Source organism: Elaeis guineensis, chromosome 3 (genome assembly GCF_000442705.2).
Source record: "Elaeis guineensis isolate ETL-2024a chromosome 3, EG11, whole genome shotgun sequence".
NCBI lineage: Eukaryota > Viridiplantae > Streptophyta > Magnoliopsida > Arecales > Arecaceae > Elaeis > Elaeis guineensis.
In genome coordinates this window covers 123,754,164-123,773,403 of record NC_025995.2, presented here as the reverse complement: position 1 = coordinate 123,773,403, position 19,240 = coordinate 123,754,164, and the positions used below count along the sequence as shown (strand labels likewise).

Genomic DNA, 19,240 nt, shown 5'->3' with positions numbered 1-19,240 from the left:
TGCGGCTGGAAGCTCTCCTAATGACGCAGCCTGACAGGTACATCTCTCACACGTTTGAATCCCCTTATTTTTCTTATTGCTTCTCAGAGTGCCCTTGCTCATGTTGACATTTAGATGCTCATAGCCCAATAGAGATAAGCGTGTGATTTAAATCTTATTAAACAAGTCAAAAACAGGAGGCTTTGCTTTATAAGAAGAGGGTTTGAAAGGACAGGAGGCGCAGCACAAGAAATATTAATTATTAAAGAGGAGGAGGAGGAGGAAAGCCAAGGTTGTTTCCAATGGAGGTGCTGCTAAAAAGGTCTCTTGTTGTTGAAGAGGACAAGAGACCTAAGAGTCTCGGTGATGAAGAGGGTGGAGATATTGGAAAGGTATTGTTTCTCCTTCTCTCTGTCTGAATTCTGTCCCAATGCAGCGAATCTTTTTTTTTTTTTCCCTTTATTTTTCTCTTGAGCAAAACTCTGGGCTTGCCCATCGGTTTCACTGTCGTAAACAATCTTCTTCTTCTTCTTCTTCTTCCTTTCTTTTTTTTGGGTTGTGTGTGTGCATCAAGCCATGATTAAAAGGGGTACGTTAACTTAATTAAGACATCTTCGCTTTTAATGCATTTCCGAAATTTTAGTAGCTTCAAACAAATGAATTTTAGTAACATTTAGAACTTGCTAATTAACATATATTTGAGCGGAAAATTAGGCTTTGGATGAATTGAATTCGATCACTAAGTGACAAACATACGGACAAGGTGTCCACCATCATGCCTTTATCGCGGACAATTAGATTGTAAGACTATTATAAAGAGTTGGCGTTTGATTTTTCCAGGAAAGAATCTTTGAAAAGGAAATAGACTATCTTCTCGAAGAAAAATAAAAGGAAATAGACTATTTGTGCCAGTCGTTGATTGAGCAACTTCTTAGAAGATTTCCGAAGAGCCCATGAACCTGTTACATATTCTTCTGCTCATACGGTTTCTTAATAATCAATCTTATACTGCCGCAGTTGGGAGGTGAAAAACCAGCTGCGGACCGAGATTTTTCCAAGTCACCTTCTCCCAACCAAAGCGATTCAATCATTAACAAACAGGTATAAAGTTTTGTTAATTTCAAATATAACTAGCGAAATGATTATTGCATATGCTAGTTGGTATAATCTTGTGATAATTGCATCATTTTCTTTTGACCGCTATCTGTGGGATTAATAAAAATCTTCTGTGGAAGTATGGTAATTGGTCACAGGTACCTCCTTCTAATAAGTATGGTACCTCCTTTCTCCTTCAACTCTGTAAATTCTCTCTTTTTGTATTTGTATAGCTTCTTCTTTTAATAAATCACAGATGAAATTTGCCTCCTTACGATTCGGATTAAAAAAAAAAAAAAAAAAAGTGGTGATAGTTATACAAGGGTGATCGTTTACCTTGCTAGGTTTAATTTGGTTAGCTGTTCAAGATTTAGGAGTCTGGTGAAACACAATACCTGTTGTTGGTATACTCGATGATAAATTAAATCGTTGGGGTTCCCAATATCTTAAAATATTCAAGTTGCTCTTATTTATAAACAGCTCTTGATCCGAGCATCATAAACTAGGTAACATAATTTCATTATCTTTGGCTCGGCTTGTTTTGTAATATCCAATGATCCCAGCCAAACCACCAGAAGATGGAACAATTTCCATGATCAACTTAGCCCAATTATGCATGTTTGAATTTACCTTCGCAGAAGAAAAGGATAAGACTTTTCATTCTATTTATTCCTTTTATTCAATTTATTAATTTTATAGTTTTGAGGGGGAAGGAAGACCATTTAATAAGAAGATGTATCGACCACGGGGTTTGGCATCCATTCAAAATGGTGTATATTCCAATTCTCAAATTCTTCTCTCTCTCAAAAACAAAAAATCTTAAAAATTGAATCAGAATTATACTTACACCGCCGTCCACACGCTACGATTAATGAACTAAAAACTGTCCCACCATATGTCCCATATTAATTATCTCATCTTTAACTGTATTTCATCTTTATTTTATGTAATTTAATAAATATATTTTTTTGGTATCATTTATAATTTTTTTATTCTAATTTCCGTGCATCGGGTGTAGGACTAGTTTATCATTTATTGTCAGTTAAGCAACAGACCAGATTAGCCTGCATGCGGTACCGTTTTCCCCACCAAGTGATCTAACTCATAGATGTGCAACAGGCTTCTGCTAAAATCCCAAGCGAAAGATCATCTATGGATGCATCATCAAGACCATCTTGTTTAAAACTCGAGGACTCTGTTACGATGAGTAAGGTGAGAATTTTCTTCTAATATATATTAACAAAATACTACTCACAATCATTTGGATTTGTGTTTTTACGTTTATGCTTATGTTTATGTTGAATTAGTACGGGCACGCCGTGTTATCATATCTTCAGCTTTGCTTTATAAAAGTCTCTAGATTTACCATTAAAATAAAGTTTGATCCGTGTGCTATATTTTGTTCTCTCAAATCTCAAAAGATCTTTGCCATAAAGTTATCAAACAACACCAGTCATTAGGTTTTATGACAGGCTCCAATCAATCAATAACATGAGGTCACTTTTTTATGGATATTTTTGCATCATCTTAATTTGGATTTGTTTGCTTGAAGGTGGACCAGCTCGAATCCACTAAAGCGGAAATGGGCGAGGTAAGAGAAGAGAATGAACGATTGAAGACGACATTAGCCCGCATCTTTAAGGATTACCAGTCTCTCCAAATGCACTTCTTTGACATTGTTCAACAACAGCAAGTCCAGAAACCTGTCGAGACCCCGCCAGCTCCAAATGAAGTAGAAGAACCTGAGCTTGTTTCATTGAGCCTTGGAACAACTTTAAGCGGACACAAGAAGGAAGAGAAGGTAAACACAAATAAAAGCAAAGAGAATCATGAGCAGCTAGAAGGAGGCCTGACTCTTGGACTGGACTGCAAATTTGAGGGATCCAGTAGTAATGGCACCAACGAACCTGGCTCCAACGTGAGCCCTGGCAATAGCTTTGGGGAGCCTAAGGAAGCTGAACCTGAGGAGCCATGGCCACCTAGCAAGACATTGAAGAATTTGCGAAGCGGTGATGATGAAGTTTCCCAGCAGCCCTTTGTCAAGAAAGCACGTGTTTCTGTGAGAGCACGATGTGATGCACCCACGGTCTGTATCATATTGTATCCCATAACAAATCAACTTTAGTTGCACGCATATGCCTTCTTAGTCTTCATATATTTCATGGCATGCATGCATTATAATTCGGTTGTAGTAATGTTATGCATGGAAATAGTATATGTGATCTTCTAAAAATTGGATACTGATTAAACTATATCTTTTTCCTTCTTTTTAGATGAATGATGGATGTCAGTGGAGGAAGTATGGGCAAAAGATTGCAAAAGGTAATCCATGCCCACGAGCATACTATCGTTGCACTGTTGCACCGGCATGCCCAGTCAGGAAGCAGGTGACGATCTTCTCCATGTATCTTATTTTCTTGGTAATTTGTCCGAAGTACGTAATCTATGTATTGGATATAAGATGTATATGATTGATGGTAGGCTATTGGAGGTAATGTTAAATAGTTATACAATTCGCTAAAACAATGAGGTAATTAACAAAAATGCAGCTAATTTTCTTTAGTCATGTTTCGGGTCTGCCTAGGGTTTTGATATAATGTAACGACCTTCTAGTCTCACATTAGTCCAAATCCCAGTATCATGACACTGGTTAAATCCTAATGCTGATCACAAATGTCTTTGTGTTGATAATTTGGCAGGTCCCAACAATCCAGCCATTACCATTTTCTCAGTCATCTTTTAGGAAAACTTCTCTTAGTTGACCTTTTTTTTTTTTTTTGGAAAATGCAACATGTAATATGATTTGTGATCAGATTCTAGGAAAATTCAGAGAGATTATTGTTCTTTTTTGATAGAAAATGTCCGACAAATTACTCAAATGACTAACAATAATATAGGTTTTTGGTGGCAAACAAAAGCTGCTAATAGTCATAAAATTACCTCTAAATATTCATATCGTTGGAGTAACAGCAAAAAAATTGAGAATGGCCTTTGTAGCCATTGTGCTAAAACTTTAGCAAACATTGATATTTGAACTTCCTTTCAGGAAAAAAAAAGCATATTTTAACACTATATATATATATATATATATATATATATATAGCAACAGAAGTAGTTCCCATTGTAAATATTTGTTAAAAAAGATTGTTGTTTTTAATGCTATAAATATTGCATCATTTTATAGAGTTACCTATTTTTGCCGATACATGCACAATCTATTTTTAGAGGTAAATATTCTTTCGCCACTATAAAATCCATTGCTAAAACACTATTTCCTTGTAGTGAGGCAACATGGAATAAATCAGATGAATTTGAGAACGAATGCTAATCAAGTGATCTCCAATCACGGTCCGAAGAAAATATTCCTTTTGGTATATTATGACATTACAAATAGCCATGTAGAACTTGCTAATTAAGGATCCTGTCCGCATCACAGACGCGATTAACAAGTCATTGAAGCCTTCTACTTGATCCAAGTGCTGACATATGTGTTAAAAAATAGAATTTCAAACTTCAAGCTTATCACTTTGGTTGTTGACAATGCAAGCTTTCGTTTACCATCACCTCATAACTTTCTAGGTCTATATGTCCCTTGCCCAACTCTTTCATATCCAGAAATGAAATAATTGTATAAGAAATTCACCAAATTAAAGTTTTTGTCTTCTCAATATTCTTCCTATTTCTTTATTCAATTTCCAGGTGCAAAGGTGTGCAGAAGACACGTCCATATTGATCACCACCTATGAGGGGACCCATAACCACCCACTTCCAATCTCAGCCACCGCCATGGCTTCTACAACCTCCGCTGCCGCTTGCATGCTGATGTCTGGCTCCTCCGCTTCTCGACCAACCCATGGATCTCTCACCTCCTCCTCCACTGTTACCACCACCACTGATGCCAAACTCCATGGCCTAAACTTCAACCTATCAGGCAATTCAAGACCAGGTCATTTCTACCTTCCAAACCCTTCGCTCTCTTCCACCCCTTCCTACCCCACCATCACACTAGACCTCACTGCTCCCCAATCATCCACCTCCCAACCTTCTCATCAGTTCAATAGGTTCTCCTCAAACTTTGCCACCATTCCAAGATACTCCTCGACAGGCTACAGTTTCTCTTCCTCAGAGTCTGACACCATCCCAACATCATGGGGCAATAGTTACCTTAACTATGGAAACCAGCCATATAACAAGAGTTTCGTTGGCTCTTTGGGCCTCGGAAGACAATCTCAGGATCCTTTCTACCAATCTTATTTGAACAAGGCCCCTAACCCAAGTGCTCCCGCTCCAAGTCAGAATTCACTGACGGACACAATTGCTCAAGCTATCACGTCAGACCCGAGCTTCCATTCGGCGATAGCAGCTGCCATCACTTCGTACGTTGGAGCCAATGGAGCTCAAGGTGGGAGAAGGGAGGGTCCAGGCCATGGCCCGAAATGGGGAGAACACTTCAACTCGGTCCCTCCCTTCTCAGGTACAGCAACCGGGAATGGTTGTGCATCGAGCTACTTGACTACTCGGTCGACGGCTTCAAGCTCAAACCCCCAGCAAGGGAACTTGACGTTCCTCCAGCCTTCTTTGGGCTTTCCTGCTTCCAAGAGTGCCTCTGCCTCTCCGGTGGCTAATAGAGACAACACCAACTGAAGGCCCATTTTGGATTTAATTCTGTTTTCATTTTGTTCTGGGAATTTTGGAATTTATCGGAGCATAAGGATCTATTCAAATGGTTGGACTGAAAATCTTATAGGATTTACGGATTGAACTAGTACAATCAAATAATCCTATGATTTTACTGATTGTACTGGTCCAATTCATGAAATATTTCATAAGATTTTAAGTCCAATCATCCCAACAGGCTTCGAGAAGTTTTAAATGACAATTGGAAAGCGGGTTGAGATAGATACGCTCAGGCATTATTGTTTCAGAATGTACAGTGCAAGGAAGACAACTAAGTCTGACCGTGTGAATAAAAATGGTGATGGTGATCCAGGGATAATCCATGAAACTAGGCCTGATATACAACCAGACTATTTCAGGTATTTATTGGGAAGTGGTTTCTGATTTCTTGGAGTGCTCCATACTCTGCTCCAAGAAGAATTTGTAAGCTCATTCCTGAGTGTGTTCTCTCCTTGTTCTTCTCTTAGATTTTTTTTCTTTTTTCTTTTTTTTTTTTTTTTTTGTTTCGGATTTCTTTTGTTTTCTGTTTCATCGTACATACTTCTTCCATTTTCTGAATAAATTTTAAGATGGTAAAGGCCTCTTTCAACCCTCCCTAATTATTAAATGAAACATATGTAAGCAGATTTTTTTGAACCATTATTTATCACTTCATACAATTATACCGCCTTGCATCTCTATATATCTAGCGCAAGGGATTTCCATGGGTTTTTGGTAGTATATGACTAGATAGTCGATCATATGCTGCACGCTAATGAGTACGTTATCAACTTATCACAGAAGTTAAACAACCAATTTAAGCTCTACATTCCGATAAAACATCAATTCGGCCAAATAATTCATCCGTACTTGCCTTACCTGTATGCAATTGTCCAATATTTCTAAGAAAGAAAATTTTCAACCATCCTCAAAGGACCATGCCTTGATAGCGTGGCAATACATTGAGTCCATAGCTACCATTTTTTTAGGGGTTTAGGCAAGCCTCCAGCTAAATAATCGATTATCTAGATCCTCAAAAAGCGGCTCAAATTCATCGTATATTTAAAGCCCTAGATTGAAAGAATGTGTCCCTAGATTGAAAGAATTACACATGGACATCATTATTTTATCATCTATTGCTGCTTTTTTCCCTCCTTTTTCTTTAGAGGATCAATTTATTAACAAAATGTATCTGAATAGTGCTTTTTTATCATCTTTATAAAAGCTACATAATTAATAATTATTTAAATTTAAACTATTTAATATTTTAAATATTTTTTAAAACTTTTTATGATTTTAAAGAGTGTTTAATATATCAATTTAGCAAAATATTGAAACTAATAAGAAAAATTCTACTACTTAATATTGTAAACTCTTTATTGATATTTTATTTAGTTCTATTTTTTTCTTATTTTTCTGTATATATTTTCCACTCATTGGCAATCCAATTCTCGCTTTTTTTTTTTTTTTTTTTGATATTGAGGGAGGCAAACTTTATTAATAGAAGTAATATGTACAAAGAGTAAAATTTATAATAAGAAGAGGATAGTTAAGTAGCACAGCTAGATAAGAAGCTATCTAACCCGAAGGAGAAAGACAACAACCTATGTAGAAGTGTAATCAGACCAAAAACTGACTCCACACCATCACCCTATCCTAAAGATCAGAATCGACGAGAACATACCAATCCAAAATATTTATGAAATATATAAAGTCTGCTCAAACAAAAAAAACATGAAGCCATTCTTTAATGGTTGTCTGCCCATGGTTGCAACTACAAGTAGTTATGAATGATTGCAGAGAATAAACCATGGTTGCACCTTCCAGAACTCTTTCCTTATTTGATCTTCTATTAAGGAATATTCTAGAGTTTCTTCCTCCAAGCAACTCCAAATCAGTGTTGCCACTAGCATGAAAACATAAACGGATGATATGATTTGAAATGTTGCTTACGCCAAACAGAATAAATTTATTCAAGACATGCAATATGAAGTAATCATTGGGTCTCTACCTGCACATGCAATTGGTTACTTGTCTATGCATGCATCCATTCATGTCTGTGTATATATAACACATGCAATTTCTTGTATACAGAAAATAATGAATAACTTATTGATATGAGAAAACAGAGGAATGATGGTAATAAAATTATCCTGGCATTGCACCCTGATTTATCATAGACTAAATTTGATACAATTTTCAACCTTGGGATTCTTGGAATCATAATCCAATGGAAATTCAGCTGCTAATTTGCGTCTACCGCTGTTTCGTGTTTTGGCTAACCAGCTGGGTTTCCCTGGTTGATCCAACGTCTCTTTCCACCCACCACTGCCACGATCCGTCACCGCCCACGGCCGGCGGTGCACGTGGCACGTAAAATTGCCAAGATCGCGGTCTCCTGCAACGGTCAGCAAGGGCACCAGGAAGCTGTGCCAGAATTACAAATAAAAGAAAAAAAATAAAACAAATGAAAAAAAAATCCCGATTTCCTTCGTATAAATATTATAAATCCTTCCCGTTTCTGTAGTTTTTTTTCGTATTGTTTAGACTTATTACTTCTCTTATTCCTATGAATACCAAGAATCCGACAAAAAGAAGCCGTTATACCCCCCACCCCCCCCCCAAAAAAAAAACCATTTCTCCTTGTTTCTCTGTTTTTTGCTGGTTTTGTTGGGAATTGACTGTGCCGGCTGAGCCACCACCGTCACCAGCACCCGGTCACGCCACCATTGCCATCAACCCCGTCTCCTCCTTATCCCCTCTGCCTCCCCTTAGTGAAACCCCTCTTCGGCTTGGGAAGAGAGCAAGAAAAGAGGAAATGAAAGAGAAGGGAATGAGAGAAAGTGAGAGAGAGAGATAGAGATAAGAGGAAAAAAAGAGAGAAAAAAAAAAAAAAAAAAAGGGCTAAAGTAATGTTTTGTGAAACCACCTCTTTGGTCGGATCCTAATTTGATTAGATATCGGTCAATCTGAGAAGTTTAGATTTGCCTCGTGATCCGATCCAAATCCAATCAGGACTTGAATCAAATTTTCTCTCTTTGTTATAAATCACTCATCGATTGAAGGCTAAAATAGTTTTAAATTATATATCAGAGTTTTTAATGTCAAAAAAAATTAGATCTACAGATCAAACTGTGAGTTAAAGATCATAATTTTTGGATCTGACCGACGGTAATTATTTTTTATCTCTGAATTTTTAGTATATATTATATATTTAAAAATTTAATTATATATATAAAATTATTAAAATATTTAAAAATTATCAAATTTGGAAGTATGTAGTTTTGAGCATGAAAAATAATTTAAAATTATGGATCAAGTATGGTGTCATCTTAGCATGATTACAAATTTAAAATGAGATGATTTTTTTATTTTAATATTGCATAATCTTGGAAAATAAGATTATACATATTTATCTTTGTACGAATTTTGAATAAAATTATCCTTTTATTTCTAAACAAAGATGTGAAAAATTTGATTTGATGTTGTTGTAAAATAAGTGTGATTATTTAGTTATGGTGAAATTATAAAAAAACTCTCTTGTTTGACTATGATTCAGATCTAACCAATGAGACTGATTGTTGGCCATATATCTAAAATATATTTCTTCCAAATCTAACCAGTTGAAGATGATCGCTGGAAGAGCTAGTTCTTTTGGATCTAGTCAATCGGGGTTGATAGCTGGCACATTCTGATGCGTCTCGTGTATATATTTTCAGAATTAGTCTCTTTATCTTATCATGGGGCTAATCGTGGTCATGTGAATCAGAGCTAGTTTTTTTTCAGATCCAGCCAATCAGAGCTGATTGCTGGCACATATTGATGCGTCGTGTATTTATTTTTTTGGAGCTAGTCTTTTTCGATCTTTATCATGGGACTGATTGTGGCCATAGTTATCAAAGACTGAGGGAGAATTTTTAGATTTTATTATTATGCATGACATATTTGGAAAGAAAATTATATTGTTATATATTATGGTTAAATTGTTATATTTTGGATATTAATTATGCTTAATCCTTCAAAGATATTAATAATTTTCTGAGTTCGTAAACTCACTTCTTCTTTTCTTTTCTTTTTTTTTTTGTTTCAGATCCAAAGATTTTATAGGCTTGGGATCAGATAATAAGGAGCATAAGATTTTAAAAGATATTTATTTAGTTTGTTTTGAATTAATATGATCCTAATTATGATGAGATAGTGGTAAACTAAATTTAGTTTAAATTAATAAAATTAGATGTTCACTTTTACTGCTACAGTTTGAGTTGGATTTGATATGATTGTTTATTGATAAAAAGACAGATCTTGCACATTCTTGAGCACTTTGTCTTAAGGAATATGCGGCCATCATGTGTCCGATCTAGATGCTAGATTTTATAGCATAATAAAATAATTTCTTATATGATTTATCATAGACTAAATTTGATACAGTTTTCAACCTTGGGTTTCTTGGAATCATAATCCAATGAAATTCAGCTGCTCCTTGCTTAGCTCATAATAGGGCTGAGCATTGGGTCAGGTTCGATCGGATTGAGAAAAAAATTTTATCCGATCGAATTCAATCGGATTGAAAAAAATTCAATCCGCTGTCGATCGTTTATCATATATAAACCGTTTGAAAGTAAAGTGAACGGTTTGTAGTAGGTTCGAGTGGGTTGTATCAGTTTGAGCTTTAATGTTGATCCAATATTGATTTTAAATACAATGTTAGTCTATTAAAGCTTATTTATTTTTTTTTAATTTAATATAAAAAAATATGCACTTTATAAGTTACAAATTTTGGATTTATTTTTGAACTTATATAAAATAAAACAGAAAAATAAAAAAATTATTCATCTGTAAGCAACTACATCTGAACGTTTTTACTTTAGAATCATCTTAAATTGATGTACTTCCATCAATAATTCAATATTAACATTCTTATAAATCCAAATGAATGATACGGTATTTTTTAGAATGAAGTATTGAAGTTTAAACAACAGTCCCAAAATGAAAATTAGTTTGTGAGATACTACATCGGATTCGATTTTATACGGTTTAAAAGTGTAGAAATTAAATTTAATCATAAATAATCGATTTTTTTATAAATCAATTCGATTTTATCTAATTTATATCTTTTAATTGATCGAAATCGATATTTATTAGATCGAATCGGATGGTTTTGATTATTTACTCAGCCCTAGCTCGCAGGGTAATCCACTTCGTTGAGTCGTATAAGATATATGATTCCGAATGTGGACAAAAGTTCAACAAATCCAGCTGCTAATTTGCGTCCACCGCTGTTTCGTGATTTGGCTAACCAGCTGGGTTTCCCTCGTTGATCCAACGTCTCTTTCCACCCACCACTGCCACGACTCCGTCACCGCCCAGGGCCGCGTCCACTCCGGCGGTGCACGTGGCACGTAAGAATTTTCAAGATCGCGGTGTTCTGCACCGGTCCGCAAGGGCACCAGGAATCTGTGCCGGAAATAGAAATAAAAGAAAATAAATAAAACAAATGAAAAAAAAATCCCGATTTCCTTCGTATAAATTATAATCCCTTCCTGTTTCTGTAGTTTTTTATTCGTATTGTTTAGATTTATTACTTCTCTTATTCCTATGAATACCAAGAATCCGACAAAATTGAGGCAAATGCCGCTCTAGTTGATTGGTTAGATCGGTGTGATTCTCTTTAGATCGCTCTAGGGTTTGTTGGCTAGCAATTTATGGATATATCATTCATATTTTTTTTTTTTTCACAAATTGCACAATTGGATCTCCGTTTTGTGTAATTACTATTATCAGACGATTTTTGCTCATGGTTGTGGTTGTACCGTCTGAAAGAGTTGCGGTTCCAATTTGATGTTCATTCGTACAAATAGAGTGAAATATTTAAAGATTTTGCGCGTTCTATGGGGTCATTTATGGTGGGAGCAAACGTTTGTAATGATTTTGGAGTTCGGTGAATATTGAGACTCTTCTGTTTGATGTAATGCCTTGTTTGTTTCTTTGCTCTCTGGAGATTTACCTTGTTTTGCAGGGTTAAGTCTCAACAGAGACCGCTTGTTCGATTGTTTTCCCTTTTCTTATTGGTGGATTTCTTGCTCATCCGTGTGCACATGTTCATTATGAGAACGTTCTTTGATAAGATAATACCGAGATGCAATGCGGAATTCTTCATTAATCCTTTATTCTTTCATGATTCTTTCTCCTCTGAAGTATTCTTCAGCACGGGGTTTGCACTTTGTAATTAATTACTCGAGAATCTGAAATCTTGCTATAAAAGTGGGCTCTTTTTCTTTGGTTCTGATTATTTATTTTTTTCTCAGATGTTATATTAGTTAAGTACAACTATAAGAATCTTTCTCCATTGTGACTGTGACGATGCTCTGTTCGGAGTCCTAGGTTGTTATTGTATAACAATGGACTAATTGCACTGTTCTGGGAGGCAAGTGGCATTAGATCTAGTGTCACTTGAAGCTACCTTAACAGAGGGCACAAATGTTTAGGTAAGTGTAATAATACTAGACGCAACACTGTTGAAACTGGTCAAGTTGGTAACTTTCACATTTTTGACTCATACTTTCTGCCAGAATGTTTTTCATGTTGTTGAAGCTTAATTAGTAGCTTGCTTACAAAAGGGAGCTTTGCTTTTTCTTTGGTAATGTGGGAGCTTCTTGTTTGATTTGCAGAATGTTCTTTTCATGGTGGATGACAGTGTGGTATGACTGCATTCGGCTGTCATGGATATAAAAATTGTGCTCTGGGGGATATTGAAAGACTTGATAATCCCGTTTGCGACACAAAATGTCGCATCAAGTTGGATCGAGTTCAAGGATTCCAAGCTGTGATGCTTATTTTGGGAATTTTCAGTCCAGAAAAGGGCTACCATTTTCTTTGCAGCAATATTGGACATCCGTATTGGCACAGATTCCAGTTTCATGTTTCCCACAAGTTCCAGGGGGCAAAGGTATGTTCGACCATGCTTTAGTGTTTGGATGTTCTAGACTGTTTTACCAATTTATAAGAAAATACTTTATTTATTTTGTGAAAACGCTTGATGTAGCGAATACATTTAGCCTTACAAAATTCATTTGTTTCTTGAATAGTAATTGAAATTTCAGCAGACGCATCCATTGTTGATGCAGTTCAAATTTTATCTGAACATGATATAATGGCTTCTCCTGTAACAAATCCAGAAGCAGGGGTTACCACAGATTGTAGGGAATGGTATCTAGGAATTATGAAATACTCTGCAGTCATTTTCTGGGTATTAGAGAGTGCGGAGCTAGCTGTTGCTTGTCTCTCAGCAGGTTCAGCAACAGCTGCTGGAGTGGGAGCAGGTGCTCTTGCTGCTCCTGGAGTTGGAGCAGTGGCATTGGGTGCAACTGGTCCAGTTGCTGTTTCTGGGCTGACGATTGCCGCAATTGGTGCTGCATGGCTGGAGGATTGGCTGCAGGAAATGGAATGGCAGAAGATGGTCCAGCTCCCGCTGATGATATGGGGAAGGATTCCTATAAAGACATTCTTCATGAAGAACCTTTCAAATCTGCTACAGAAAGTGCAGCAAATATACTCTTTACTTTTTTGTGTATCCCAACAGTTTGTATCTTTGATTTCACGACTCTTTCAGTGGTCATTCAAATTCTAATACGTCTCATGAACATTTGCTTTTTCTCTATCACAAAAGAAACTCCAAACTTCAAGGTTCATTTTAGGCTCAGCACTATGCAGGGAAAATTCCATTTTTTTAAGGTTGACTGGTCATATCTTACCCAATTGCTTTTCGATCTCATTTAAATAACTGTTAAATTTCTGACAGTGGATGTGTAGTGGAAATCTCTTTCTGAGATGAAACCTTTTAATCAATAAAGCAGTGAAGTAGCAACTTTTTCCTGCATTACTGACATGCTAGCAATTAGAATGTGGCTGCACCTGATTGCATGATGATGGGCTGATTGCATCGTTGATTGCGGGGTTTGATCAATTTCTCGAACAACAGATTATTGGATTCTAGCCCCATCAATGGTAGTTAAAAAAAATATTCAAGAGAACATGTGAAAGAAGTGGAAGGAGAGGTGGGTGATCAGAATCGATTTCATTATGGTATCGACCTCTAAATGCTTTATTTAGGTCCACTGGGCAGAGTAAATTTAGGGAAGTGATTTCCTTAAAAGGTAACTTTCAATTCCACAAATTTGGAATGATGGAATTCATCCTCTCAAAATGATGTGACATCGTTGACCATGGCCAACCAATATCATTATATCAAATATGACCAACCACATTGCTGTGGTCGACAACTGGGACCATGATGTAGTGTCTAAGGTATCAATATGTTCTTTTCTAACTTTTTTTTGATTAATGACTTCGAAACTTCTTGTGTACCCAAGTCAACATGAGTTAAATTACTTGTGCTGTAATCAAAAGTTCGGAAGTGGACGCCTTCCATGACTTCCACCCTTAGAAAATGGTGGGAACGCCGCCTTCCAGGTTCAGACCTGCAGCCTCTCCCTGAGGAGAGAGGTGTCAAGCAGTGGGCCCAATTGCCATTGGCATATTGCTTACATGACTTATGTGACTTTTGGCATCAATCAGACACTCACATGTAACCAAAAAAGACTCTGACCTTATTGTACTCACAAGTGCATTTTCTAGGGAGCTCTGCAATTAGCTAGGCAAATACATACGATGTGAAATTGGGGTTTGAAATACTACCTACCCAATGTTATACATACATATGTACGTGCGTATGTATGTACATATATGCATGTATGTATATATGTATATGCATACATATATAATGTTCCTATTCCACTTCTATAATCTTAACTTCTGCAAACCTAAAACAATGAAATCAAGGATCCCAAAATAAAGTTGTGTGGGGTGCTCTTTTATAAGACAGATTACACATGGTAGCTTGCTGTTGTGAGGCTTTTTGTTATGGGCAACAATATAGATGTTGTTATGGGCAACAATATAGATGATGAAGGGTGCAGCTCCCCTTGATTCCATTATCTAAGTGTGTTCGTTGAGTTTTCTAGCGGCCAATAAAACCTTTTGTTCTTAGTAATTCTCATTTTTAACTTCTCATTTCGGGTAAAGAGTCAGTTGTTATGTCATATGACTTTCCCCAGTCCTCCCTGTAGCACTGGATGGTTCCATGCTTACTGTTTTGCTGTTGCTTTCAAAATATAGTCTGAGAAATGTCCCAGCAGTTGAAGTTGGAAATTCTTGCATTAAAAATTTTATTACCCAGTCAGCAATTGTTCATGCTCCCAAGCAATGCAAGGGAAGTGATTGGTTTGATTGCATAGATGACGTCCTCTTTCAGATTTTGGGCTTCCTCTTATGCCGTATAAACATGTTACATTTTCCCCATTGCAATATTATTTTCTTATCTTCTTTTGTCTGTTGCATTATAAGGTCTGCACGCATCCAAACTTGCAGATATCATCCTTGAATAACTCAGCACATTATTCTATTTACTTAGAAGATTCGTGGAATTAGTTTGTCTGACTTACTTCTTTATAGCATTATGCCTCCAATACATTGGCAATTCAGTGAATTTGCTGCACATTGCACCATGAAAGGCAAATTAGACCATCTGAAAATTCACAGTGAACTTATGACAAATTCATATTTTCTTATTTTATTTATTTTTCATGGATACTTATTATTTTTCGTGCAATGTTGTAAAGAACTAAGTAACTTGTGACAACATGCATATTTTGCTACAAAACTATATCTCTTTCTTGTTCTGGTCTATTTAGAAGAAAGATGAATAAATTTTATACTCTAGCGGCAAGTTGTCAGGTCATTAGCGTCAAAAGTGATGAGTTGATCCTAGAAGCTTTCAAGCACATGAAAACCAATCACATAGGACTCCCAGTTACAGAAGGAGCCAAGAGGAAGATTTTTGGTGGTGTGAGCCTACGTGATATCAGGTTCTTGTTGCTTCGGCCTGCGTTCTTCTCCAACTTCAGGTGATTGTTACGAGTTCTATGATAAGAGTTACGAGTTGACTCTTCAAGTTATGTAAAACTATTTCTCCCATCTAAACAATTAAGACTATTAAATCATTTGGGAGTCCTGCTGCATATGTTTCATATGGAACCCTTGCAAAATCATACCACCCAGGAAAGCTGCTTATGAATGAACTTGGAGTGACTTGCTTTAAAAAATCAATGAAGAGGGATCTTGAAGTTCTTCTTTCTCTTTCCTTTAATGTGTATAAAGTAATGTAAGCTATGCCTTTTGGCTTTTTCGAGGCATCTACATACAATCTCCTGAGCCAGCTATTTTTGTAGTGAAACACTTGGCAGGGCACTCTAATGTCAATAGACATTTGTGTTTCTTTGTATTATTGTCTTGATCCAGCTATGCTCCAATTAATATGATCAACAAGACTAGGTCAGCTGGTTGGCACCCCTCTCACACTTGCTAGTTCCTGGGTTTGAACCTGTGGTGGCATTCCTACCTTGTGTTGAACTGAGCAGTTCTACTTGTTCCTATTTTAGTTGAAGTGCAGCATGATTTGGCAATCGCCAAGTGGAAACTCTTATTTTTTCTTTCCCAACATTCTACTGAGATCATATGCTTTTATGTGCACGAATTCACCTGGTGAAATTTTCTTTCACGTTTACAGTTTTTAATGGTTCGGTCTCTTTCTTCAGGCATCTAGCAGCAATTGATTTCATAAAGATCAAAGCTTCAGTCGATCTGGAATCTGCAAGCACAATAGCAGCACCAGTAACAAGTGGACGTGATGCTTCCCTTGGTAATGTGATAGAGAGTCTAGCGGCCAGATCAGTTCACCGAGTTTATGTAGCTGAGGATGATGATCCGGAAGTTATTGGTGTTGACACTCAGAGATGTGATTTCTTGCTTTATCTATGAGCCTCCTGATCATTTTGACAACTAGTTTGGGTTTGCTATGAAGGAGATAATCGCCTAGTGAGATTTGCATGTGTAGCAGAGCTGAAGCAAGGACAGCGCAGATAAAGACAGAAAAAGATGATGTCGAATTGCTGATAACATTTATGCTCTTGGTTTCCGTTTTATATTTACTTGAAGGTTGTACCATCTGGAGTATGAATCTGTAATCGATAATTTTCATGGAAAGCAGCTCAGGGGTGCATAAAGTGCATTTTCTCACAAAGTGAAAAATTCAACAAATTGATATAAACTTTGCTGTTAATTTAGCCACAAAAGCCAGGTTCAAATCAATATGAATTTTACTGTTAATTTAGTCGCAAAAATCTTGCTCAATTTGTCCTGGGAGCAGTGAAGTTCTTGGACACGGCTTTCTATTCTTTCTGTGTGCTTGGAACTTGCAGTGTTGCTACTTGGTTGACAGATATGCTTTTATTACTTAGAATGTGTAAGTAGCTGACAATGTTAAGTTGGAAGCAGCTCTGGTTTATGTGTATTGCAAATTGGGGTAAGTGGGATTGGCTAATCGGATCTTTATGAAAATGGCCGAGGGGAATTTGGTAACGAGGAACACACTGATTTCAGGTTTGCTATCCAATGGATGCCCCGAAATTGCCATGAAGTTTTTTCACCAGTTGCGATCAGGTGGTTTCAGGCCTGATATGGCTCCATGGAATATGCTGATCTGTGGGTCACAACGGAGGAATGTGGCTGAAGCTTTTAGATTCTTCTCCCAGATGCCATTGGAGGGCATTGTGCATCCTGTTGTGGGTAGGCTGTGGGGGGACCTCCCTTAATAGTCCCACATCGGGCAACTCTGGTGTGTGCATGTGCTTAAGAGGGATACGAGCACACCTTCCCTCACGAGGCGCCTTTTGCGGGGCGTTGACCCCAATGCAAGGGACAAAACCGTGAGGCCGTCTGCGTGACGCCGGGCGGGACAACCCCCGGTAGGGACCACCGGGGTACTGCCCCCGGTCCGGACCCAGCCAAAGCGGGCAATACTTCGTGGGGCGGAGCGTGCGGTCTCCGACGACCTGCTTGACACGTGCGCACAACAGTGGCGCGCCAGGTAGGGGGCACCCGCCCCCTGCTCACCAACATCTGCACCCTCCAGAGTGGGGGGCATCTGTTGTGGGTAGGCTGTGGGGGGACCTCCCTTAATAGTCCCACATCGGGCAACTCTGGTGTGTGCATGTGCTTAAGAGGGATACGAGCACACCTTCCCTCACGAGGCGCCTTTTGCGGGGCGTTGACCCCAATGCAAGGGACAAAACCGTGAGGCCGTCTGCGTGACGCCGGGCGGGACAACCCCCGGTGGGGACCACCGGGGTACTGCCCCCGGTCCGGACCCAGCCAAAGCGGGCAATACTTCGTGGGGCGGAGCGTGCGGTCTCCGACGACCTGCTTGACACGTGCGCACAACACATCCAAGTTTAAAGTACACTACCGTCTTGGACATACTAGTTCATCCAGCTAAGATCCCTGATATGGCAAAGAGATTTATTGTCGAATAGATTATGGAGAAGTATTTCTGAACAGCCCTGATAGATTTGTACATAAAAAGTCGACATTCTCTTCATGTTCGTAGGATATTTGAACACAATGAAAGGAACTTGGGTGATCCAGCATTATTATGGAAGAGTGGAGAGAATGACTCGGTGCTTGAAATTTTCAGAATCATGCGAGAGAATTGAAGTTGAATTGAACATTTCCTGGTTGCAGTTGAATTGAAGCGCAAGCGACGTAACTAGCCTACAGGGAAACAGTTCCAGGACGCTACTTTCTGGGACATTATGCGTGATACCGACATCATTTAAGCTCATACAAGACGGAAACGGCTACTTTCTGGGACATTATGCGTGATACCGACATCATTTAAGCTCATACAAGAGGGAAACGATCAACACTCTTTTGATTCCGAGCACTTCACTTCTCCAGCTGCAAGATCTGATTGTAAGTGCTTGCCGAGCATATAGCTTCGCTACCTACAAGTTACCATACCATTCATTTGCTTGGTGAATTTTGGACTCTGGTTCATTACTCATTAAAATAAGAGAAAAATTATATACTATTCTGTCTGCTGTTCTTGGAATATATATATGCACTGAATCATCCAAGTGTGAACCAAAGGCCCTCATCATCGAAAATTCCCCGCCCCCCCAAGGAAGGTGTGAAGCAGGACTTTAAATTTGCGAGTGGTGGGGAAAGTCATGCACCATGGAGCTGCGTACACGGCCTCCCATGACCAATGGGTGTATGTTTTGAGCGCGGATCGGTGCACTGCACGGCGGGGTGTATCGCACGTGCCGTCCATCGTGCGATGGACCGCCGTGCGTGGATGCGGGCCGTGCGATGCCCGCCGCGCGCGGCCGCGGGCAGCACGAGTACCACAGAGGATCCGCGCCCGTATTTTTTAGGCACAGAGCATGACACAGAAAGTGGAGGCGACCCAAAATCCACGGTCTTCCAAACCTTCTTCCAAGTTTGAAGACAAAACGCCTACCTAACTTGCTTCCAAGTTTGAAAATCGATTACCGTCTTGGACGGGTAGACTTATGGGTGCATGCATGAGCTTCCTATAAATAAGGCTTCTCCT

General features: G+C 38.2%; 1 protein-coding gene and 1 pseudogene across 2 annotated transcripts; both read left to right on the top strand.

Annotated features, from left to right (window-relative positions):
• Window positions 1-207: 207 nt before the first annotated feature.
• LOC105040365 (WRKY transcription factor 72A) lies at window positions 208-5,973 on the top strand. Of its 2 annotated transcripts, XM_019849186.3 has the most exons (6): window positions 208-371; window positions 997-1,080; window positions 2,194-2,286; window positions 2,627-3,160; window positions 3,348-3,461; window positions 4,774-5,973. In XM_019849186.3, exons 1-6 carry the CDS (start codon window positions 282-284, stop codon window positions 5,716-5,718), a joined length of 1,860 nt encoding a protein of 619 aa, XP_019704745.1. In that variant the 5' UTR covers window positions 208-281; the 3' UTR covers window positions 5,719-5,973. The 2 variants fall into 2 exon arrangements, with proteins under 2 accessions (XP_019704745.1, XP_019704746.1); XM_019849187.3 differs by lacking the exon at window positions 997-1,080 and having other exon boundaries at window positions 209-371.
• A 5,171-nt stretch (window positions 5,974-11,144) lies between these two features.
• Window positions 11,145-17,398, top strand: LOC105041442 (SNF1-related protein kinase regulatory subunit gamma-1-like; annotated as a pseudogene).
• The last annotated feature ends 1,842 nt before the right edge of the window (window positions 17,399-19,240 follow it).